Source organism: Hyperolius riggenbachi, chromosome 2 (assembly GCF_040937935.1).
Source record: "Hyperolius riggenbachi isolate aHypRig1 chromosome 2, aHypRig1.pri, whole genome shotgun sequence".
Lineage (NCBI taxonomy): Eukaryota > Metazoa > Chordata > Amphibia > Anura > Hyperoliidae > Hyperolius > Hyperolius riggenbachi.
The window spans coordinates 193,167,847-193,193,781 of NC_090647.1; the positions used below are offsets into that span (position 1 = coordinate 193,167,847).

Genomic DNA, 25,935 nt, shown 5'->3' on the forward strand with positions numbered 1-25,935 from the left:
ACCAAATCCTCCCTTTTTTATTATATTCTGATGGTTCATTTGGAATGGACACTGTGCTCTGACCCTACCTCCTACAGACCAGAGTCATGTGATCTAATGTAGCTAGGTTTTGTTATTACTGATAACCTATAAGAAGTAGCCTGTCTATCCTTACAGGTTTTTTTAATACATTGCATCTCTATGTATATGTCTCTTACTTAAAGGTAATACACCAGCCTTGTTTTTCTTGTTGCCTAACCGCTTTGCAGTGATTTTTGTATAGTTAAATAATATTTAATGTAAAATGTAAAAAATGATTCTGCTTCATCTCTTTTTACCTGTTTTGACTCTTATTGTCTATACGTATACATCTTTACTTCAATAGAAATAATAATAAAAAAAAAATAGCTGTGGTGATAGATTACCTTTGCATAGAAGCATCTTATTCTAGAATATTGGCTACAGTCCATGCGACTCTCAATTCAAGGTGCCCCTTAATGTTATAATTTCAGCAGATAATTGTATTTTCCATCAGATTTTTTCAGATCATATTGTATGCAATAGTGGAGCTTATGAGTCCACTCTTTCCTGAACGATTGCATCTATCGTTTCCTTGTACCAGCGGTCTCTGGCCCCTTAGGACCAGACTATTTATTGCTGGATTTGGAACTGTGATCACTGTGATTGGATCATGATTTTTAGAGAATGAGATCACCTTGATTTCTTGAACAGATCCCTCAACAAGCAAAGGCACAGAAATATAAATTGATATTGTGGTGAGTCAACAACAGGCTTGAGTGACCTGCAAGATGATTTAGTTTTCATATGGCTGGATCAGACAGAAGAGAGGGAGTCCAGGGTGCAATAAAAAGCATCTGTACCATTATTAAACCATGATTCATATGCATGGAGCCACTACAGGGTCACTTTAAATCAGTGGCAATAATTACATACAGCTTTCAGCTGCTGGTTTGTTTTTTGCCATTAGTTATTGTGTTTCAGAGCTGTTAATGTGGCTATGTTAGCTGCAGTATGAGCGTTCCTACAGGACATGTAAGTGTTAACACTGGAGGCTCACAGGCTGCATTGATACAAGTAGCAATGTGACCTCTTGTCAGAAAATCCAAAAGGGATACTAGACTTGTCCCTTGGTGCTAGAAAAGAAACACTCTCACTCCTTTTACAAGTAAAGCCTGCTGCAGTTCTGCTTCTAATACATGATGACATTACTTTCAAATTGTATTTTCAAAGCTTTAACACTGAACATGCAAAATTCATTTTTGTATTTAATTAATTTATTGTGTCCTCAATAGGTATTTCTTGGATGTGGTCAGCCTAAATCACTTCGCTCGTCAAGGACGTTGAGATCACTTTCAGGAAGATATAATATGCATTTTAAGCCTCACAGTTTATACGAGAAGCCAACAAATGCTGTGGGCACTAGCATGGATAGATTGGTATGACTCTTACATTAATTCTTTACCTGCTATGGTACAAAAACAAGATGTTATTAGTTCGATTTAAACAGAGCGTTTTCACCTGATGTGTGATTTAATTTAAAATCCTTTAAAACACTAGATTCTTATTGAAGCTAATGCAAATTGATATGATTGTATTATCCTACCTAATAAAATGCAAGTGTCTCTGCGTCCCATGTCCCTGTGTGTGTGTTTTTGTTGTGCGCATGTGCAGGGTAGGACGCAGGGACACTGGGGGAATGACGCGGCGGGGGGGCCAGGAGGGGCAGGCGTGTGCGTGCAGGCGCGGCGGATGAGCGGTGACAGACCTAGCCCATTTACATTATAAACGGGCTAAGGTCACTAGTACTTTTATAATTTTGACTCTGATTATACATCATACAAGAAAATTAGGGGATCTGCTTTTACTAAATCAGTTGTGTTAACCAACACAGTTCAAACTACAAGTCAAATATCTATTGTGTTTAAAGTGAACCCGAGGTGAAAATAAACTGATGAGATAAACAATTGTATTTATCCTTCTACTCCTAAAATGACCTTTTTTAAAACATCCCATAGTTCCCATAGTTTTATTTTATATTTACATTTACAAAGTAGATTGAATGTTTTATTGTCTCTGCTCAGTGGAAGCCTATTAAGTGTCCCAGAGTTAAAATACATGAACTATCGACTTTTTCTATCTCCCCTGCTCTTAGAAGTTGTATTTTGCCAGGAAAACTTTTATGGCTGTAATTTGCTTATCAGTGATGTTTACTATATTCCTGACAAGGTACCGACAAGACAGAAGCCGTCACTTCCATGCCTAAAAATTAGCTCTTTCAGGCAGCAAAATAAAATAAGTGAAACAGCCTGGTTATTCATATGTCTTGCACTGTACATTCACGTCTATCTCATCATGTCACATGTCACCTCAGGTACACTTTAAAATCTCTATGAATCTCTGTAAGTATCAAATCCCAATGAATCTCTGCAGTGTATCATATCTCAGTAAATATTTGCAGTTGTATGGAGTCCAGTGTTAGTCATGGAGAAAATCCGAAGACATAACAACAAACGTTGTTTAGGTAATGCCTTTAATAATTAATTGTACAAGATTTCCTTGCAAACTTTTGAAACTTTAGATTCTTTTTCAGGCATGACAACTTTGTTATGTCTTTGGATAAATATCTGTAGTGTTCCAAATCTCAATCAATCTCTGTAAAGACGCAAATCTCAATAAATCTCTGTAGAGTTCTACTCCTCAGTAAATTACTATAGCATTCTAGATCTCAGTGACCCAATACAGTGCTCCAGATCTCAGTAAATGTGTATCTCCAATAACGATAGAAAAGATGCATTATGTGTAGAGTGAGAAAGAGTTGTAACTCATGTCACATTTTTATTGCTGTCCCTTTCTTCACACCTCTGGGGTCGCCTTGTAGCATGTTATAGCAATGAAAGTCCTATGAATAGGAAGTGATGGAAAACCCTGAAGATGTTCATTGTGATTCAATTGGGTTGGGCTTCAGTTCTTGGCTGTATCATGGCCAATGACAGCTCCCTGGGGTTTTCAGCCATGTGCTTGGCTTTTATAGATCAAGTTTATCAGTTATAATAAATTGGTTTAGTTATCAATGTTTGAATGGTGGCCTTGGCCAAGTTCTGTCTAGTGTTCTGTCTACAAGGCTTTAGAGTAACGTTGCCCATATACACTTTATTGATCCTCCCATTAGAGGTCCTGCAGATCTGATCACTCTGAGTAAATCAGATGGGATTTGGTTCTTTTAAATATTCAATCAATTTAATTTTGATCAGTTTTGACCAAAAATTGACCAAAAATTTTGATCAGACACAATATAAAATCTAGGTTGATCAGGGGCAGAGCAGGCACAGTGGTAGATTGACAACCCATAGTGCTGCAAACTGCAGCACTGCGGTTCAAGCAATTTTCAGTAGGTTTCCTACTGGAATCTATTAAAAATGTTAGGTTGCATTGTATAAAGCTTTATGACCCATTCTGCTACACTAATTTTTAAAAATGAATACAGGTTATTTTGCACCTACATGCAGAAGTATTGCAGCCAAACCTCATTCCATCTCATTATAAGCTGACCTCTGCACTGGTGTAGAGGCTGATTTACAGTTATGTAGGTGGGTAGGGGGCTGGCTAGATCCATATAGCCGCACCCCCACCTACCCACCTAAATACAAACTGGCCTCTGTTGAAATGCAGAGGATGGGGTAAAACGGAGCTCTACTTTAAATAGACTCTGAAGACTCATAAAAACCCCATTTTTATATCCAATTCCTCTTAAGCAATAATACCCTACCTGAAATGCCGCATTCCCGGCGGCTGAATGCTCACTTAATCCCCTGAAATCCCGGGGCAAAAATCCATGCCTTTCAAAGTCGGGATTTTGCTGCCCGGGGAAGGCAGAGCTTTGGGCTGTAGCTCTGCCTCCATTCATGTTAATCTGCGCGGATCTCTGCCTCTCTCCGCCTCTCTCAGTGAAAGAAGGCTTAGAGGGGTGGGGGGAGGCCGAGATCTGCGTAGATTGATGGGAGTAGAGGCAGAGCTACAGCCCAAAGCTCTGCCTCTACACGGAAGCACTGCCCAAATCTTCCCCGGGGGATTTCGAGGGGATTAAGTGAGAGTTCAGCCGCGGGGATGCAGCGTTTCAGGTAGGGCATTAATGTTTAAGAGGACTAGGAAATAAAAACCGTGTTTTTGTGAGGCTTCAGACTCGCTTTAAGCACTGCTGCAGGGTGTGATAGAGAATAAGGCCTCTTTCAGATGAGAGACTGAACTGGTGCGCTTGTCATGCAGTTAAGCCTCCCTGCTGTCCTCCATATGCACCATTCAGGTGCAATTAAAATGCAGTCGAATGGCAGCATGCATAATACCACGGGAGTCAGTGCTTGGTGACTGGTGGTGTTTCTATGCGGCAAAGAACAGTGACATGTTGCGTCTGAGCACAGATGTGGCGGTGCTCGGATGTGACTCCATAGGGGGCCCAGCACTGATCTTGAGTGCTAACAAGGCCACTCAGTGAATGGGAGTAGCTGACAGGTGGTAAATTCATATGAAACAAAATGGGGGAACCCAGAGATAATAAGCACACCCTCCATTCTGTCTGAAGGCGCTTTCATTCTTAATTTAAAATATTTGTTAAGATCAGAACCTGATATACTGTGAGGCAAAATCGGCGCTGGAAATTTGGGCACACCATGTGCCGCTGTAGACCAAAATGTGAATTACAGCTATAGCGATGCTCAGACAGTAATGTGGGCACCATCAAAAGATGGAGCCCAAATTACTATAAAAACAGCATAATTCTGCCACCAGCAATAGCTGGCACTAGCAGTCAAATTACATCTTACCCCTGGGCCCATGGCGGCCTGGAGGGGGAATAGTAATTAACGCCACGGGGCTGTTTTTCGGCTTTGCCCTGAGCCCAGATTTCCCAGCGCCCTAATTACATGCATGCCTGATATACTGGCCTCACACTTCCTCAAAAAAGCAAATTGAATTCAAAGGCCTTGTGGTCCTTCCGGTATTGAAGCAGTGATTGATTTTTCTAAATTCTGCAGGATTTTTTATACAAGAAGGTGTCTTTACACAGTATTACTGCTAATTGCAAAGCAAATGTTTTTGTATTAGAGAGCGATTATTGTTAGCATTTAATAATGTCAACAGATGTGCAGCATTCTAGACATTTTCGGCAAGCATAAGTAGTTTGGACAGATGCATAATTGATTAACACATAATGTTTTTGACTTTCAACAGCCGTAAACAGATGTGTATTTGTTACTCTTTTATACAAAACATACAGTACCTGCTTGCAGTAATAAGAAGTCATTATCACCATGGTGCTGTACCATTAAACCCCACTGCTGTTTATTTATTAGCCATATTTTGATAGACATAAATCTTTGCAAACAAGCACGGAATTCAGCAAGCTACAACATAAATCTTCAGCACATACCTGCAGATTAATAATATGAACAGATGTCTGCGGGTTTTAGTGACTCCAGGGTGGAAATTAAAAAGAAAATGTTCAACTGTAGGAAAATCCTATGATAAACCTTTTGAGTTTTCCTTGAGTGATGGCTATGGAGACCTCTTTTGAGTGATTTATTGGCAAATTCTATCTATAGCTACATGCTGATGCTGTAGGTTACTGTACTTGTGAATTCTTCTACCTATGCATCCGCTAAAATTTATTGAAATAGAAACTGAAATAATGATACTTTAGCTCCACACATGGCTGCGTTTTTAGCTAGATTTATTTAAATAAGAACTCCATGAAGTGTTATTCAACTCAGCATTGAAAAAGCATATTTTACAGCTTTTAATTTAAAAAATAAATTAAACATATAAACTTTTTTATTCGGAATTAACATTCATTCACTGTGTTTCTAATCTCACATCATAACTTTATATTCAGTTTAAGCATAAAATATATATCCAGTGTCATTAAGATAAGGAGATATAGTTGGAGTAACCTTATGTATTTTTTTTACCAGTGATCACCCTATAAGATAGCACAGTGGAAGCAGCAAAAAAAGGGCGCCTGCAGCTAGTGGACAAAAGGGCGCCGCCATTCATTCCCATAATAAATATAAAAGGGAGATCATTAACGTTTTATAACTGCGCCTAGAGATTATTAACGTTTTATAACTGCGCCCGTAACAAATCACATTTACAAATATACTAAGCAAATATACTAAACAAATGTTAATGTAGGCACCGCTAGGCGGGTCTTAGGGATTGGCACCACCAGGGGGTCTTAGGGTTAGGCATCACCAGGGGTGGTCTTAGGGTTAGGCACCACCAGGGGGTCTAAGGGTTAGGGATAGGTAGAGGGAGGGTTCTGTGTGAGAGTAGGATTAGGTTTAGCTGTAGTAAAATGTTAGTAATATTTACTAATGTTTTACTAAAGTTATTTTTTATTGTTACAAACAATATTTACAGATTTTATTACATGAAGAAATGATAAATAAAGGTTATACACAATATTATACAATTATAATTATTAGACATATATTATCGTTTTTTAACAAACACAATTATAAGTATAATTATAAGTTTCACTTTCAAAACAGGGAAGATTATCGTTTTCACAATATGCGATCTCATACACATTATTTAATGCTTTTTCATTTGTAAAACATTATTGTAAATTAAATACAACACAATATTTTTTATAAACATTATTGCCACTTATCGTTTACACCCCACGCCCTTTTTTTCCCGACGCCCTTTTTGCATGTACGCAGCACAGTATTTAAAAATAATTGTAACCCCCCATCACCACCACCACCAAACAAAACCCAAGAAAAACTGCCCATATACTTACTAGCTGTGGATATTATTTATTTCACACTGTTCACAGACCATGAAACTGAAAAGCATGATGGATGGTGACACTGAAGCAAAAAAAAAATAAAATGATATAATGAATTGGTTGTGTAGTACGGATAATTACTAGAGCATAAGTAGCAAAGAAAATATTCTCATATTTTTATTTTCAGTTCTATAGCGTCGCTCTCTAATATTTGCAGTTTACACACTACTCAGCATTCTATGATTTTACAGAGCAGCCCAGTGAAATTTTGAATCCTTCTCTGCAGAAGAAAAAAACAATACAATGATTGACAGTTGAGATAACAAGCTTCAAAAGACAGAGCTCTCTGCGACTTTGAAAGTCATAGAGCTCAATGGCTTTTTTTAGCATAGTTAACAAGTGGAGTCTCTTGACTCTTCCTGTACTGGAAACAATATTAGATTTATGTCTCTGCTCCTGATGTTTTATTTCTTAGCTGTACTACACATCCACATCATTATATCATAATTTTTTTTTCGCTTCAGGGTCTCTTTAATTCTGTGCCAGAACACAATTTACATGGAGTTAATAATTTTGCATGTGCGGTCTCTGGGCACTCTAGTACCCTTCCACATGCACAAATCCAATGACAATGCAGAGGGCCACAGCAATTACATTTTCTGTGCATTGCAGGTGCACATATTCACATTTAGCTCTCACGGTGTGCATTTTCTGTGCAGTTTAGATTTATTTCAGATATATTTTATGTGTTTTTCTTCAGTTGTATAAGAATAGCTTTGCTTTTCTGATATAATTTAAAGTGGACCCAAATTAAAAAAACAAGATTTCAGAAATAAAATCTATTTTCTAAATTATAATAATAAATAGCAGCCCCTTTTCAGCTGCATGATGACAAATATAAAATATTTTACATTTATTGAAGGAACCCCTCCCTTCCTTTCAAGTTGCCGGGACAAAATCAGGCAAACTGGTGAAGTTGGTGGTGTCCAGCAATGGAGGAATTGCTAATGGCTGCCACCTGTATAACCCTAGTTATGAAAAGAGAAGGATGAAAACCATGCACTGAAATGCTCATAGGCTTGAAGGAGTGTTTATTTATCTTTGTATGTGTCAGAGTGGGGCAACCACATATTTTTAATAAAAAAAATGTTTGATTTGGGTCCACTTTAAGCGTGCAAAATCTGCCTATATAATGTATATAAAATACCAAAGCGTGAATGGATTCTAAGCAAGCACCCTGCAAGAGCACTTTTCGTTACATGTTTCTGTACAATTTGTACTAATCTGAAAAAAATATCTCTTCATCAGCTCCCTAAGCAAATTGCCTTAAGTCCGCCATATTTCCTGGAAATCCTATCTGTGGCCAAGTAATCGGCTCAAGACTATTAATAATCACAGCTTCCAGCCATCACTCTCTTGGAGGAGCATTTTCTTTTCTGAACCTAAGTTCACACATTCCTCTTCTCTTCACAATTCTAACAATATTATTCAATCTACTATTCAATAACTAAAAGTGCCTTCATTGTATTTCACTTTAGCTGCATTCCCGCTATAAATTAGAATTGCATAATTGAACTAACAGAAAATTAGGTATGAAAAAGTGTCTTTTCATTCTCTGAGAGCTGGAAAGAAATTTCATATAGTATTGTGCAAAGTACAGTAATGCACCGCAGACAAAAAAAAAGGTTTGGGTATAGTGTTAAAGCACATTTGATCCGAACAAAAACCATAAAACAACGCCACACCCCCAAACCCCCTCCCCTGGAGATTCTATCTGCCATCTCCTTTCTTCCTTCCATTGTCCGGCCACGGCTCCCCTCCAAAAATTGTCACCTTTATCTTCAAAATGGTGCTGACCTTGGAAGAACTTCCAGTTCAATGGTCTTTCGTTGTCAGAATGTGCACGCTAAGGCTGTACTGAGCATGTGCAAAACTAGGGAAAAGATGGTAGTGAGCACAGTGGACAGTGAAGAGGTGGGCAAAGTGTGTGTGGGGACCAGGAATGGGGTGTGATGGGATGAGCTAACCGTCACAAGCCTGCCTCTACATGTATTGCGGATGTGTCGGGTAATCGGAAAGCACCCTGGGAGGAAAAAACCCAAGACAACGGGAGCCCCAGTAGCACAGTAAGTCACAATAATGAGTAAAATATAGTGGTGGATGGTGGTACTCACAAAGGGAGGTTGCAGTTGGGCAACTGACCACTGAAGGCAGGTGGACATCTACAAACCCGACTCCACTCTGGTGTCCAGATACACTGGATGCAGTCACACTCTTGGTAAAAGATTCCAGATGGTTATAGGGGTGGGGAAACACCTAACCAAATAGAACACTCCTCCCAAAGGAGGGTGGGTAACACAAGGGGGAAAGGCGCCCAAAGGGTGATAAAACTGTGTTAGAAACAGCTAAAATGGAAAAGTTTGAGGTGGCTTACCTAAATGATGACAAATCTGTATATGGAATTAGCGAACTTTAATATGCACTAGGCAATGTGTTTCGTGAGACCTTGCCACTTCCTCAGGCCAAATACAGTTTCAAAGCAAATCCAAGCAGCAGCATGAGATGCCTTCGCCTCTGCATGTATTGAAGTTTGGCTTTTATGGGTAAGTTTGGCTTTCATGGGATGTTTGGCTTTCATAAGTAATATTTATTGTGCAGCTATTAAACAGAATAGGGGAATTGGACTGGATAACTAGAAATGCACAGAGGTAAGTACCTTCCATCTTAACATACAGTACATCTGTTCTTAGATTAAAAAGTACACTATTTTGCGGTTATCTTTTAAGACACATTTTTTTCTGCATCATCAAAATGTTGGCACCAGAGTTGTTATGTTTTATCTGTTGCAAAATCTATAGTTTATATGATTGCAATGTGAAACTACCCCATGATGTCTCATACAAATAAACAAATGAAAGTCGATATCTGTTTTGATGCCATTAATACACTGGTGACATAAGTTTATAATATTATTGTTCCTCTTTTTTTTTTTTTCTTTTATTGCAACTGGTGGCTTTGCAGAGGACTGTATGGAGGACAATGCAGTACCGTGTAAGATTCATTTTTTCTATTACATGTTTTTATTGTATTTTCACAATTTGTATTGTGTCTGTTGTTGCTTTTTATCTCTCATTTCCAGTAACTTAGTCTTGCCTGAGAACAGACCTCATGAGTAATGTAAAGTGCAGGAAACAATCATCTGATTTTAATGAGTGCGTAAACATCTGCTACTAACTTACATCTAGCGCATCCCACTATAAATGTCTTATTTATTGGAAACATGGCTACTTTGTTCTTAATGATAAAATTTAAGATCAGTTGCTCCAGATGTTTGCTTGAAATTGACTGGTAAATAAAGTGAAAGGATAACGTATTGCTACATTTGCATTTCCATTAAGCAGGGTTTATTTCCACGCACTGAAAGTGTGCATCTAATACACAGATCCTGTCAGCACACTATTTGTAGAGGTATAAAATGAGTCATGTAGGATATACAGTATACAGGCTGAAGTGCTGCATCACTCCACAGGTATGAGCTCAGAGGCAGCCTATTGAAGCAATGATAAGGAATAAGACTTGGTGAGAGAGCTGACATTTAAAGAGAACCCAAGGTTTTCTGGGGGGGGGGGGGGGGGCAGATGTGACACAGAGGCATGTTCTGTGCCTTATAACATGCCTGTGTCCCCACACTGCCACTCTCTGCCCCCCCCCCCCAGGCCACGCTATAGTCCCCAGAAATTAGCAACCATATTTGTCGCTATCTTGGAGGTAAACATGGGGGAGAGGGATTCCCTGTTCAAAATGCCCACCAGGGGCGTTCCTGCAGGGTTTCCAGACCTGCCATTGGGCAGTTCTCTCTACCTGCCCGCACCTGCTGCCGTTCCCCTGCCTCCCTGCATGCTGTGAATGAGAGAATAAATCATTCCAGCGTTATGACTCAGAGGTCATGAAATGAAAGTGAGCCATTGCGGCCCGCAGGAACGGCGGTTTTGGAGGCTACCTGATCCGCTTAGACCCCCGAATCAGGTAGCCTAGTTTGTTTGTTTTTTATTTCATGAGCCCACCTCGGGTTCACTTTAAAGAGCATTTCAGCGTAGGCTTTTAAAACAATTATTACTTTTATTCTTAACTCTCTAATGAGCAATTCATTTGGCCTTAAAGAGTACCCCCAGTATAAAATACTGTGCACGTCATGCCAGGCTCTGTCTTAATGATGCACAATAGGGAGGGCGGAATCTCAGGGTCCATTACATACCTAATCAGCTGTAATTAGTTCACAGGTGATGCTCAGCCCCCCCCCCCCCCTCCTCAGCAATGCAATGCAGTCACAGGCATGTTCCCTAAGTCTTCTGAAGCTTTTCAGAAACTTCTATCTGCTTTGCCCCAGCCGCCCCAGGTCAGCAGCCACCAATGAGGCTGCAGTTGCCAAGCTGGGGGCAGGCCATGGCAGCATAGATGGGGTTGGCTGAAACCTTTGCCAGAACTCTGAAAAAACTGCACCAATTCAGTTGGAGACCTTGGGAGACCTTTGGCAATAACACTGCTACTGCCTGTAGAGTACGCCCTAGTGGCTGCAGCTCTGGCACTTCTGTCCACCAGGAAAAAAGCGAGATATACAGTACATTTTCTTTGTCTTGTCTTGAAGGTACTCTTTAATACTGAAAATGGTATTCACAGATATACCATTAGCAAAATAGCCTAGGCCAGTGATCTGCAAACCTGGCTCTCCAGCTGATAAGTAACTACAAGTCCCACAACGCATCTGCCTTTATGAATGTGGGACTTGTAGTTCCTTAACAGCTGGAAAGCCAAGTTTGCAGATCACTGACCTAGGCAATTATACCAGTGGTGTTATGGAATTTTATAGTATTTATGCACATTATTCTTGACTTCTCCTTTTAAAATCCCATTTGGTGTAGCTTTCTCACCTACCATTATGAAGGCCACATTCCTTTGTTTACCACATCTCTTTATAGATTCAGGGAGCGTTTCCATCTTTAGAGGACTACTAAGGAGCATTGTTATTCTGATACTACAAAAGCCACATTAAAAATGATTTCCAAGCAGGTCATATCTCACAGAGTTCATGGGAGAAGTCCAGGTTTAGTCATTAACTTCAGCTTTAAAACCACTATTATATTAATTGTTTCACCTTTTATTTGGTGAAGGAACTTGAAAAAACATACATTGTTATTGGCCCAAGAGGACAAGCTTGAGAAACACTACTTCAGCATTTTCTATGGAACAGTGTTCACTGCTGACTCTTAAGAGTTGTGCCCCATCATGCCTTATGTGTGCAGATACAGCAGCAGCTAATGAATAGTCATTAACCTAAGGGCAGGTTGAGTCCTGGATCAGTCAGGTTGATGGATTCATATATTCATCAAGTCAAGGATATCCTGAGAACATATCAAATAGAGGTCAGGAAATGGTTTGAAATCACACCATTATAAAATGTTCTAATTTATTAATTGTATACACTGTTTACCATACATACACCAAGCTCATATACATTTTCATCCCTAACGAATATTGTCATGGCAGCTACAGAAAATACAACAATTTACCTAATTCCTGTACAATTCAGTTCAAGCTAATATGCTTGTGCAGACATGTAGACTACTGCAGTCATTGTTATCACAATGCTACAATTTCTTATATCTAAGGTTTACTGTAGACAATGTTCACAGTAATAGGTCAGTAATATATATATATAGACCAAAAAACGCTCAATGAAAAAATGTTGAAATGTAAGTACAATTTTGGGATAAGCTGGCAAACAAAAAAAATCAGTTTAAAAATTGTACATTGAAATTTGCAAGGATTGTATCTTCATCTGGAGTGAAATCATTTTTTATTTATTTATTTTTTACTATGGATCAACAAAATATAGTACACGTGATTTTATTTGCACAGATTTATTGATATATTCTAAGCCAATTTGAAAATGTGTATCACTTCCACAGTGAAATATCGGTTGGTTTTGGTTGGAAAAAAAAAACCCCTTGACTTTCAAGTAAGATCTGGTCAAAAACAGCAAAAACAAATGTTAAATTAAAAACTGTTATTTTTTAAATAGACAATAACTACATCATCATCACAAGCAGGATTCATGTGTCTCTTTGTATTTATATGAATAGTAAATAGTACAGATTTTTGGTGATTATTTTTTACCTACACAGATTTTTTTTTTTTTATTTGTTTGGATGAGAGTCCATCTGAAAATTTGCACCAACGATGTTTAGGTTGGGTTGGGTGCAAAAAAAGCTGTAGTGCTGCATGAGGTGAGGTGAGCATCTGTTGTGTACTGGGGAGGAAACTCAAACGTTACAAAAAATAAGGCACTATTGGATTCTGCCAGGACTTTTAATATGTTACTTGCAAAGAGTACAGATCTGCCATGCACAGCTAAATAAGGTCTAGTTCACACGGTCTTTTGGTGGCAGTGCATATAGTCGATGAAATCTGCAAACAAGCAGAGAAGCATTTGGCATCGGTTCCCATCGTTCAGTAAATGCATCATGTTTTGACCCATGCAGGGAGACATGGAAGTGCCGCACTTAGCTGATCATCCAGGATGAAATGAGACCACAGGAATGAGCTTGGCAATTGCAGAAACATTGTGCCGACGTATAAAAATGAACAACAAACGCAAATCGCTGCGATTAATGCCTGTTCAATGTCCATGTGAACGGCCCTAAAGCAAATTTATCATATACATTGATAAATGGGAGGCTGTACTGTTGCATTACCCATACTGATCTGTAGTTTTAGGGATACCCATGTTACCTGCACAGGTCATCCAGTTGTTCCAGCCTATTAAACAATTGTCATTATTAAAACCAGGAACTGTAACATTAATTAGTACATGACCTGTAATTGTGTGTTATCTAGCATTTACACATTGTGAACTTCACTCCTGCTGGAGATAAGTGATTTTTGTTGCTCAAAGGTTTGTATTTTGTATTACTGACTTCTTTTTAAAGGAAACATCAGAACCACAAAACACCTTCTAAATTGGTTTCAAGTTCCTTTTAATGCAATTGCACAGGGAGTTTTAAATCTATCCAAGAGCTTTGTTTCATCACTAGTTAGTTACAACCACATTGCGGCTGGAAGTCTTATTCATATAACGCCTTTGTCACTGAGAATAAATAAAGACAAAGCAATTTCTCCTCTTTTCAAGGTATACTGAATTATTAATTTAGGACATCACTGAAATCAGCAAGTGGTCTAAAACATGACATTTTTTAGTGTCATAAACTAGAGGGAATAATTCATCATCTATTTTCATTCAGTATATACTATATATTTCGGGTTGTAAATCATATTTCATCCATGTGTTGTTATTTTGTGAATCTTGTTCTCGGATTTGTTGCTTTCAATCATGAGTACAGGGGTTTGATATACACATGTATATCTGTTAAAGTGCAATTCCTTCAGTACATGCCTATTATACATATTTAGGAGGAAAGTGTACCTGTATGTTCATAGCTTGAAGTTCATCTGTTTGTCATTGCACTGAACCTGTTGAAGCAAACCTTTCACTGGAAGATTGCCATAGCCCTGTGCCATTAGCCATTCTATCCCATTTGGCTCCATCCATAATGACACCATTCGGTGCTTTTATAACCTTCCAATCCTAGGGGTGGATATTTAGAGGTATATAAATAAAGGCTCTGAATGTCCATCTAATTTACAAATAAGCCGTTGATTGACAATGGCCATGCCATCTTTAATAATCAGTTACTTAGGTGTAGGCAATCAAAGGCCTTGTTTACCTCTGTAGGGCTGACCCATTAACCTCTTGCCGACCGCTCCTATAGGGCTTGCAGGAGAGCGCGCGCATCTCCACTCTAATGACAGAGCTGGGGGAGCGATCAGACCCCACCAACAGAAAGCTCTGTTGGTGGGGAGAAAAGGGGGGATCACTTGTGTGTTGACATGTGTGGCCCTGCAGCTAGGCCTTAAAGCTGCAATGGCCCTTTTAGTAAAAAAATGGCCTGGTCACTAGAGGGGTTTAACACTGCGGTCTTTAAGTGGTTAAAGTTAGAAGCGCATAAAATGAATCAATAACTCCACTATGACTGCCATCAAAATAGTCACAGGTCATTGAAAGGACTGCTGCCAAAACTTCTGATCACAGACGTCTGCATTGCGGTCACATTATATATCACTAGGGGCTCCATGGAACTTTCTAGTTATGTATATTAATAGGTTAACCACTTCACCACTAAGGGTGTTTTTCCCTTATGACTCATACACACCTACCAACAATCTGTCCAACTATCTTCCAAACTCGTCTGTTGGAAGATAAGGTGTGTATGTATACAGCTGGCCAACCAGATGACCAACTGATAACAGGTTGTTTGCCAGATCCAACCAGTGAGTGGATCAATCTGACCAACTATCAGGCAGGTTGGAACGGTACAAGTCACTTGAACAACTTTATTGTTTTTGAATGCAGACATGTTCTGCGGTTTGTCATTTAGCTTGCATGCATAGTATTTAAGTGAGTTGGTTGTTTAGTTGGTTGGCGTGTATGTATGTACTTGTCATGTAAACAACTTGTTGTACGGTTGACCATGTTGTGCGGTTAATTGTGCATTGCATTGGACATGTTTATGAGCCTTTAAAACCGGGGCAGTTTTTACATTTCATGTTCCTTTCTTACATTTATTCCACAACAACAACAAATACCATTTGTAAAGCGCTTTTCTCCCGTAGGACTCAAAGTGCATTCACCAATAATGTTATCACTACTTATCAGAGCTAAATGATCTATACATTGTTTTTTCACCACAAATTAAGCTCTCTTTCGGCAGTAAATTTTGAATTATTTTGTTTTCTATGCATTTTAAAGGGAGTAATAAGAACAATGTTTAAAAAAATCCATTATTTCTTAGTTTCCAACTATTGCTGCTATAGATAAAACCCACACATTTAACCCCCTTGGCGTTATGATTCTTTCCGGGTTTTAGGGTCTAAAAGCGGTCCAATTTTTTTGCACCCTTTCAGACCCTAAAACCTGGAAAAAATCATGCTGACAAGGAGATGTGCAGCAGTTCTACAATCACTCACCTCCCTAGCTCCAGCACTGCAGTTATGCCTCCATCCTCCCGGTGGCGCTGCAACTCTAAAGTGAAATTGCCAGCTGTCGTCCTGATGACAGCCGTCGATCTCACCAGCAGGAAGCAGAGCCACAGAGGAGAGGAAGAAGAATGACGGCTGACGTCGGGATCCCCGGGAGGTATGTAAAACCGCCCGCTGCGCGCTATACTCTGCACACAGCCTCCGGCGGCTACCCCAAGCAGAAGTCGGGATTGCCGCTTTTAGCTGTGGTTTTCCACCATGGCCCTAGCTCGGGATTACCGCCAAGGAGGTTAATGTGCCCATTTGTCCTGGTTATTACAACATTTAACTTATGTCTTTAGTACAATATTTTATTTGGAAATAAAGGTGTATTTTTTCAGTGTTGTGTTTCTTTATCCTATATCAATAATTACAAGCCCTTATTTGCAAAAATAACCTTGAATACAAAGAAGGAATGCCTACATTTTTGTGACAATATATTGCTGCCATGTATTGAAAATGGAATGGACCCCAATAACTTTTATATAGCCACTAAAGTGATTGTAATGGATTAATAAATGCTATGCACACATATTTATGCTGTTTAGCTTTTTTCAGGTTTTACAATAAATTTACAATTCATTTTGTGTACTTAACTATCTCAGCTGTTCAGTACTAACTTTTTAGTACAGAATTTATGAGGTTCAGATTGAGTCTAGTGTTTTCTAAAACACAAACAGTGACACTAATACAGACCTTGAGGCTGCATTCAGTGGTCAGTTGCATGAAGCATGCGTTATAATGAGTGTGAACGGCAATGGAGACTGGACATAGACTTCATTGAAAAGCCTGCATGCAGCGAGTTAGAATAACATGTTCATGTATATTAAATAGACTATGCATACCTATTTGAAACATTAGGATACAATTTGTGTTATTTGATGATGTAGTTAAAGGGACCCTGAGCTGTACTTAAAATTGGAATTTGGACTTACCTGTGGCTTCTTTCAGTCTCCCATAGCCCACAAAGGTCTCCGGTATCCTCTTCTTTCTTCTCCTGATCCCGCTGGTGGATCCGGTAATTCACGAGCCCATAGAGAGCGCCCGTTGCATCATCACGCTGGTCGATGTAAGCCGTATGCGCATGCGTGGTTCAGTCTTTCTTTCTTCTATGCGCATGCATAGGAGGCTTACGGCGACTGGCATGATGATGCGATGGACATGCAGCCACCCAAAGTGGTGGATTACTGAAGCCGCCAGCGGGTCCAGGAGAATCTCCAGGGCTACAGGGGCTGGAGTAAGCCCCATGTATATCCAAATTGCAATTTTAAGTACAGCTCAGACTTCCTTTAAAGCAGGAGGATTAGCCATACTATGCCAGGGAAAAAAACACATATATAAGTAGATAAATACTTGATCTACTTACATAACACATGTATTGTACTGTCCACATTTTTGGTTCAGTGAATGTTATATAGTAAATGAAGAGAATTCTGTTCCTGGTGGGGGCCATGTCTTTTGACCACAGTTTAGGCTAACTCGTGATGTCATTTCTGCCCTTTACTTTTTTTCTTCTCCAATCGCTGAGTCACCTCAGCCTTGCTTGTAAACACAAGTGAGCAGGGGATCAGGTTTCAGATAAGCAGCTGGCAGGAAAATAAAGGGAAGAGGAGAAATATATTATAGATAAAAAGAACTCCCAGCATGCAACTGTTTGGCACTGACTACTAAAGGGCCAGTGCTCCTTAAGTATGTGATAACTCCAAGTTTTTAACGTTTTGAATGCAGGATTAGCATTATCACTTAATACACTCAGACCAATTGCTGTTGAAATTTGATTTTTAAGGTGACACTCCCGCTTTAAGGATGAATCAGGGGGTGAAAAATAAGAGCTTTGGGAAATTCTGCATACGTGTAGGGCAACAGGGGAAAATGGGATCTGTGCAGTATCAAACATGTGTAAGTGAGGAAGGAGAGATGTGCGTACCAAGGGAAAGTGAAGAGGAGGCTATGCAAGGGCCTCAGAATGTAGCTGTCAGGTTGAAAAATGTAGCAGTAGTGACTGAGGTAGAAAACCCGCCTACAGAAATAAAATAAAAAGTGCGAGTGACCAGGTGATAAAAACGAACAACAAAGGGTAAAGGTAATGGTGGAGGAATGCCTGATCAGATAGGAAGGGCTGAGCACAGCTGCTTACCACAAGAGCAGACATGGATGACATGGAGTGTTCGGCCACCTCCCGCATATCGCTGGAAGCTTTGTCAAAGGCTAAATATTACAGGTACTTCATCTGTAAGTATTGATGTGTGTGACCTCACATCATGTATCATACGTAATGTGATAGCAATCAAATATTGGACAGCAAAATGTCTATCATTCAATCACACTATTTAGCCCCTATTTTACTATTTTTGCTTTAGGACAGTTTCTAGTTGTATACGTCATCTTATTATAGAATGATAGTTCCTTGTTAACCATATTTATCCATTCTGATTTTGTAGGTATATCTGTCTGGTTCCAGTGTTGCAAACCAACTTTTTCTTGCAACATGGTGCAGCATGTACTGTATATCATAATGTGTTTATATTTATTTCCTCCTCGACTGGCCACAAAAGAGAAGACCAAGCATCCAATGTATAAGGATGTCTTGGTAGCTGAAAGATAACCCTTGTTTTCTGACCCCAATAGCCAACCAATCCCAGAGTCTCAGACAGCTGCAAAATTCAAACACACACACACACACACACACACACACACACACACACACACACACACACACACACACACACACACACGGGGCAAAGAACCCTTATTCTGATGTTAAGGACATAGGATTCACCTCCACTTCCGGTGCCAAGGGAGAAATGTGGAAAATAGGATTGAGGAAATTATAAAAAATAGCTGGAAGCCCCCAGATATTCACCCTCTCCCTCCCAGTTATATTCATAAAAGGGGTTATTTATGTTCAGCGCTGCGTAATATGTTGGCGCTTTATAAATACAATAAATAAATAAATGTTCCTACTGGTAATAACAAACAAAAAAATCTTATGTTTTTAAGTCCCACTTTTGATACAGTGCATTTTATTAATATGTATTTATTGTTTATTAATATTTTTATGCATGCACACAGTGGCTGGATGTGTTGTTTTATGGGGAGTGGGAGGAAAGGTGAAGTCACTGCAAGCTATAACTTGGGTAAAGAATGGAATCACTGGGCCAGATTTAGCAAAGCATTACCAACATTTTTTTCTTCCTTACCAGCAGGGAACTGTTCTGCATGATAATAAGAAAATTCTTAAATCTTACTTAATAGCGGCAGTTTAGCATGAATTTCTAGAACTGTACTACAGTTAAGACAAGTTCAAATCCATTCCCAAACTTCCACAGATTAAGAAGTGCTTAATAGCACTCTTATACAGCTTGTGCAGTACAGGCTAGACATGATTTGTGAAGTGCTCCTCCTACCTGCTGTCAGGTGTCCTGTGAAGCTGTTCTGTGTTTAACCCTTCCAATGCTGGGCACTGATTCTCTTTTTCAGCTCTAATACATTTAAATGATATATCTATTTACATTTAATCTTGTTGGTTTACCTAAAATAATCTACCGTAAATAATATATTTATGCTATTATAACTTCACTTTTCTATATCAATACAGCAGAGGTATTGGTTACCTCAGTGAGGGCTGGTGCACACCAAAACCCGCTAGCAGATCCGCAAAACGCTAGCAGATTTTTAAACGCTTTTTTTTATTTTTATGAGGCGTTTTGCTAGCGTTTTGCGGATTGCTGCTGCGGTTTTCAGTATAGTAGATTTCATATATTGTTACAGTAAAGCTGTTACTGGACAGCTTCTGTAACAAAAACGCCTGCAAAACCGCTCTGAAGTGCCGTTTTTCAGAGCGGTTTGCGTTTTTCCTATACTTAACATTGAGGCAGAAACGCATCCGCAATCCAAAAAATGCCTCACCCAGGCATTTTTCGTTTCTGCAAAACGCCTGCCGCTCTGGTGTGCACCACCCCATTGAGATACATTGACCAAGCAGATCCGCAGCCGCAAGCGGATCTGAAAACGCCCAAAAAGCCGCTCGGTGTGCACCAGCCCTAATAGCAATTTCCCTCACACACTGCACTGTCTGTGAAACCTTCCTAACTCCTTCTATTTAAGAATACTTTAAGAAGGAAGCAGTGCTATCTAGTGATTTCTTAATATGTCTGAGACAATTCTGCACAGATTTCTAAAAACCTACCAATATTTTTCTCAGACGCTCTTGATAAATGTCCCTCACTGTGATCATTTCACCAACCAAATCTCTATTATCTTGACAAGGCATTTTTGTTGTCTATTAGGCAAGCCCAATAAACTGTACTTGTTTACTGAAGCAGATCTTTCCATAGGCAGACTGTAAGAAAGAACATTTTCCATTTTAGTGGCTGAAATTATTCTCACAGTGAGTTGCTTTAATAAACTTTTCTCTTACAAAAAATTAAGAAAAAAAGAAATAAATAAATACAATGCAGGCTACTTATACACTCCTATACATGAATACTATTTTCCAGGGTTTATCATCAGCACAGATCAGCCAGCAGACATTGCACCAGTGAGGGTGTTCTTTAAAACCTCCTTTGTTAAAGTACTTTATTAAAGAACACAAATTAGTCCACTTATCATTTATTAGCATATGCATTAATACAAATAGTCATCATTTCACAAAAGGGGTCCCTCAAAACGTTGTGCTGATTATTTGAGAGCCTCTTGAACTAATTAGGTGAACAAACTGACTTAATGCTGAGCACATAGTTACAATGTTTGCTGGGTAATTGTCAAAGTGTGTCACAGTGAAGGGTGTATAATGGATTCTTTCAATAATATGCCTTAGAGAACAATGTATGTTTTTTTATTATACCTTGAAATTCCTTTACCTTTTGCTTATTTTTGAAAACATAACACACATTGCCTTATCTCCAATGATCATTTAACTCTTAGGCTGGTTTCACAGTGGGACGTTACAGGCGTACGTTCGAGCAGCCTGTAACGCACCCCACCGCACAGCAATGAAAAATCAATGGGCTGTTCACAGTGCCCACGTTGCGTTACATTGTAACGCAGCACGTCCTGATAACATACTGCATGCAGTACTTTACACGTTAGACTGTTTGCACATGCTCAGTATGGGTGCGGTTTTTTATTTTGGGAGCGGAGAGGAGGCGGGGAGAGGCCGGTAGGTAGCCAGGCACATGGCTACTTAATATTCACTGCACTTCCAGTGTTTTCTTCTTGGAGCAGCCGCTGATTGGCTGGCGGAACCACGTGATGCAGAGAGCTCTGCTCACGTGGTCTCCGCAGTGCATCCGACAGAGCAGGCGCACCAAGAGCTGCTTGTAACGCGGCTCTTGGTAGTGTCCTGCTCCAACACCACCAGGTGTTGCGTTAGGGGCACGTTATGCGACCTTAACGTCCCCTAAAACGCAACGTCTTGGTGTGAAACCAGCCTTAACAAGTAATAGAGTTGCAGCATTTCTGTGTAGGTTCTCATTTATCCTGGTCATGGTATACCTAGAGAAAAAAGGAATTTTGTACCGAACATGCTTTTGTGTTCTAAAAGATGTTTTGTCATTAATTCTAAAAAAAAATCTTCAGTTCTAAAGAGTTAAAATAAATAACTAGACGCTTACTCCAGTCAGCAAGCTGATCCTGATTTACTAAGCCTTAGGAATACATCTAGCTGTCCTTTGGCTTACATCACACCCATAATTTTGATCCCTTTTGCTTCCTATCCAATATGCAATACCATCATGAGGTGCAGAGATGTATCATGGCACTCTGCACTTTGGAATCCCTGACTAGTACCAATCAAATGTATAAGGATTCAAATAGGCTTTTTAGAAGTCCCATCAGTCCTGTGGTAATATATGCTGGCCCATCGGTCCTTTTAGTGTAAAAATACCAACTCCCGATTCCCATTATTTGGTTGCAGGAATGGGGTAACTTCAAATGCTAGGATGACAGCTCTTCAGTTAAGGATATGTAGAAAGGTGGAGGGGTCTTAACACCCTAAGGAAAAAGGACAAAGAGACAACAGGAGCTCAAATGGTGCAGCTTCCAGCTTGTTAATGGCCAATGGAAAATAATAATGTACTCAGAAAGAGCTACTCACAAAGGGAGGTTGCAGAAGAGGCAACCAACCATATGAGGCAGGTGAAGACAATGAACCCGGCTCCAATTGGAGAGGCGCTCAATGCTACTGGCTGTCTGCAAACTGGCACTTGTATTGGCCTGAAGAAGCAGGCTTGGACCCATGAAACAAGTTGCCTGTGTATAATAAATTCTTATTATCGCATTCGACTGTCTTCATTGAGGTAAGCCACCTCACATTTTTCTCATTTTATTCTGTTTTTAATCCAATGTTATCATAACCTGGGCTCCTCTTTACAATTATAACCTGCTTCATTTAAGGAAGAAGAACACAGAGGAAGAGTTTGAAAACCAGTCAATAATTTACGCCATGATTTATGTGGATTTATGATGGAGGACATAAATAAACTTAGTTTTAAAAGCCGTGTTTTTGTGTTTTCATTAAAAGATTTTTACTTGACGTATCTTATTTAGATATTTTCTCAAGATTAAGATTATCCTGTTATAAGATTAGAATTGAACCTAGATAAAACTGAGCTGATGGCCCTCAATATAGCAGATACAATGTGGAGGCACTTAGCTGAAACATTCGGTGTGCGGTTCCAACTAAAATATGTAAACTATCTGGGAATAAAGCTTCATAGACACTCCTTACCTAGCCTAAATCACCAATCAATAATATCTTTTTGGGAATGGATTGGAGTGCTTTCAGTACAAAATGACCCTACTACTGCGTATCTTATATTATTTTAGTACACTTCCTGTCGCTGTTCAAAAAAACTATCTTTCTTTTTTATTTGGGCAGCCCAGTTATCTCAAGTAATGGCAAATAATGCTGGAACCTATGCCCCACTCTGGGTGGAACTATAGAACACCTCTTTTTACCCTTGGTCTTGGCATTTCACCCCCAGGTCCAGCCTTGAATCTATTTTTAAGGTATGTGCTGGCTCTCCCTATACTGCACACACATTGGGGTTGTGCATTAGATTTCATTTTGGTCTGCAATCAGAGCCTAGCGAGATGGCCGAGCTTTTCTAGAATGCAGATTTGTTTTGGTTTTGTTATTTTTGTGCTATATTTACATAATGATTATTGCATATATGTATGCTGACTACCATGAGAAACCTCAACAGCCCCTGAGTGGGTTTTAATATGCAATATTCTGATTGTTTATTTGTTATTTCTTCTGTGCTTTGCCACCAATAAAAACCTTTTGAAACTAAAAGATTTTTACTTGAGGTTAGTTTTCTTCATTTAACTGTTTGTGTGCTGAGTTCTTTTTCTGCTGGCTCAGAGCCTACATGGCTGGACTGTATTGAACGCTTTCTTAAAATGATCCCTTTACACAATACAGGACTATAAAGCAAAATGTACTTTCTCTTATCACCTGGGTCATATCACTCCATGGTGATGGCTGACAAACAAGCCATAAATGTGCAATGCGACATTACAAGAATATGAACTACCTGCTGTGAGCATGCTTGCAGATTCTTTTTTTTTTATTAAGAATCCAACTGGGATTTTATTTGCAACACAGTGAATTAAGGCTTTGCTTACAACCGATTTGGTTAAGTAGTCATTCCAAGGCCAGATTTATACACTATAAATAGGCTATCTTTCTTATTGTAATAGCACCCCCATTCCATATGCAGCTCTCCATTCTATGTGTACTATCCATGTACAGCAGCCTTTTTCTTTCATGTAAAGCTTTCCTGGGTACTAGCCCCCCTCTTCCATGTGTTGCTCCCCATTTGGAGCCTCCTTTTTCCATTTGCAGCCTTCTATTTCATATGCAGCAACCCCTCTCCCATGTCCAGCCACCCCCTTGGACTGCAGCCACCCAAGGCCCAGGCCCTTGCAGCCTTTCCAAAAATCCAGCCCTGACCCCTTCCCCTTGTCCTCCTTTTCAGTCTTCCCAGTCAGACAGTGAAGTAAATAAAGTATTCAGGAGAGGCTTCAGTACACTGTCCAGAGGACAGATAAAACAAATCAAGTTAGCACATGTGGTTCTGTTAGGGCTGGTTCAGACAGACTGTTGGGGTGGAAAGTGTCACTTAAAAGGGATCAATTGATGTTTCTATAAATATCAATGTTTAAACATTTAAGCATTTCATCTTGGACGCTACCTGTAGCATCCAGGATCCGCAATGTTCACGGTTTCGTGTTCCCCTACGGGGATCCAAATGTGACGTGACTACATAATGCCAAGAACTGCCACCAAAAGTTGCCAAATGTTTCTATGTTTGGTAGCAGAAAAGCATTTGGCATTGGCTAAACAAGCCACCGCTGCCCTGAGGTGCCCATGTGAATAAAGCCTTTCTAACAACATGCAGGGTCTGATTCTTAACATATTGGTGTCAACAAAGTATTAATTGATTCTCAGCATGTGCACAAGAGCTTTTAACTTATGCTAAAATATTATTGTAAAGTGAAAAAAATGATTGCAGTAATAAATGTATTGTGTAATGGTAATGTTTTTCACTTCAATTTTCAGCAAAGCATTATGCTTGGCTTATTTAAAGTTGCTCAAGGACATTCCTCTTTCAGTTTCTAATATGAAATGTCATTAAGCCATAACACCTTGTAGATCAGAGAGAAATGGAGTCATTCTTAAATAAAATAAATACATTCTTACTTCATAGGCTCTTAGCTTTGGGAAATGAGATTAAGCCTTCTACTCTCTTTAAGCTCAAACTGGCATACACACAAATGTCCTCATGCACTAATGTCAAACTACATTTCGGACAAAACTTAATTTATGTGTCAGGAACCAAAGCCGGTTGAACTTTGTGTGAAGTCTGTTGATGCAATCCAGAATTGTAATTTTTCTTTAGTGCTGGTCAGAGCTAATTTCGTGTAATATAGATAAGAGAAAATATGGACATATTTATAAGTCAGTCTTCCTGTCAGAATACTTATTGGAAAAGATAGGTAAAATAATGGAAAGGATGTCCAATGGGCAATAAAGTAATCATGAAAGCAACTTGATTGTAGACTTATAAATTGGAAAAGTAAAGGTTTTTATGTGGCTTCCTTCTCCTATAAAGATTGTTTTATTACCAGTATCAAGTGGGGGTATTGTTGTTTGCGAGAATCTGAACTATATCATTTACATTAATTTACATTCTATTGCTTGTCATGTGTCTGGTTATCACCCTTGCCGGAAGTGGCCTGTTATCACCATTGCTAGAAGTGACCCACTCTCATTTTGCTGTTGAGAAGAGGGGTTTTGGTGCCTCGTATCTTGACCTTGATGCAAGATACTTGAGGGGTATATGTAGAAGCTTTCCAGAGGCGCCAATAGAATAAAAGTCACTTAAACGAGCTTAAAACCGATGGGGCAGTGGTGGGCCTATCCCATCCATGCAGACAAAGCAAACAAAGGAAGGACTGTGGCATCAATAGTCAAACAACAATTTTATTTATACTCCACAGTAAAAATAGGCAACGCGTTTCACGGGCTCAATCCCGCTTCATCAGGCCAATCAAAAAGGAGCATACAGTTTAACAGCATCAAAACCACACTGAGCGCCTCTGTCGATACTTGAGAGGGCTTTTTTGCCATACCTATCAAATATTGGTGAAAAAAATAAAAGCTGTAGTAACTTCTTAGACAGGTTTGGGGCATAAGAACCAGGTTATGTAATCACTGGGCTCAACTGCATATTGCTAGGTAATTCTGTGTTAGTTCTCAGAACATGCACTGAGAGATGTAAAAATGTAAAAGTGGTGGAAGATTCTTCAACTCCATGGCACTTAATACACGTACCCACTATGCGTTTTTTTACGATGATTGTTCCGCTGACCAGGGATTTTTTTTTAATGACAAGTGATTATTTCCGCATTCTTATGACATGGGTACTGGTGCGAGATTATGTGCATGGCACTTAGCGATGCACAGAGATAACAACCGTCATGATGGACCAGATATTTAAGATCCCCGA

At 39.4% G+C, this 25,935-nt stretch overlaps 1 protein-coding gene across 1 annotated transcript in view; it reads left to right on the top strand.

Moving 5' to 3' along the window:
* The window catches only part of GPC6 (glypican 6), an 850,247-nt gene that overhangs the window by 777,735 nt on the left and 46,577 nt on the right, over nt 1-25,935 (top strand). Inside the window, exons 6-7 of the mRNA XM_068267917.1 lie at nt 1,293-1,436; nt 9,806-9,835. Coding sequence (XP_068124018.1) covers nt 1,293-1,436; nt 9,806-9,835 — 174 coding nt within the window. The remainder of the gene's footprint in view (nt 1-1,292; nt 1,437-9,805; nt 9,836-25,935) is intronic.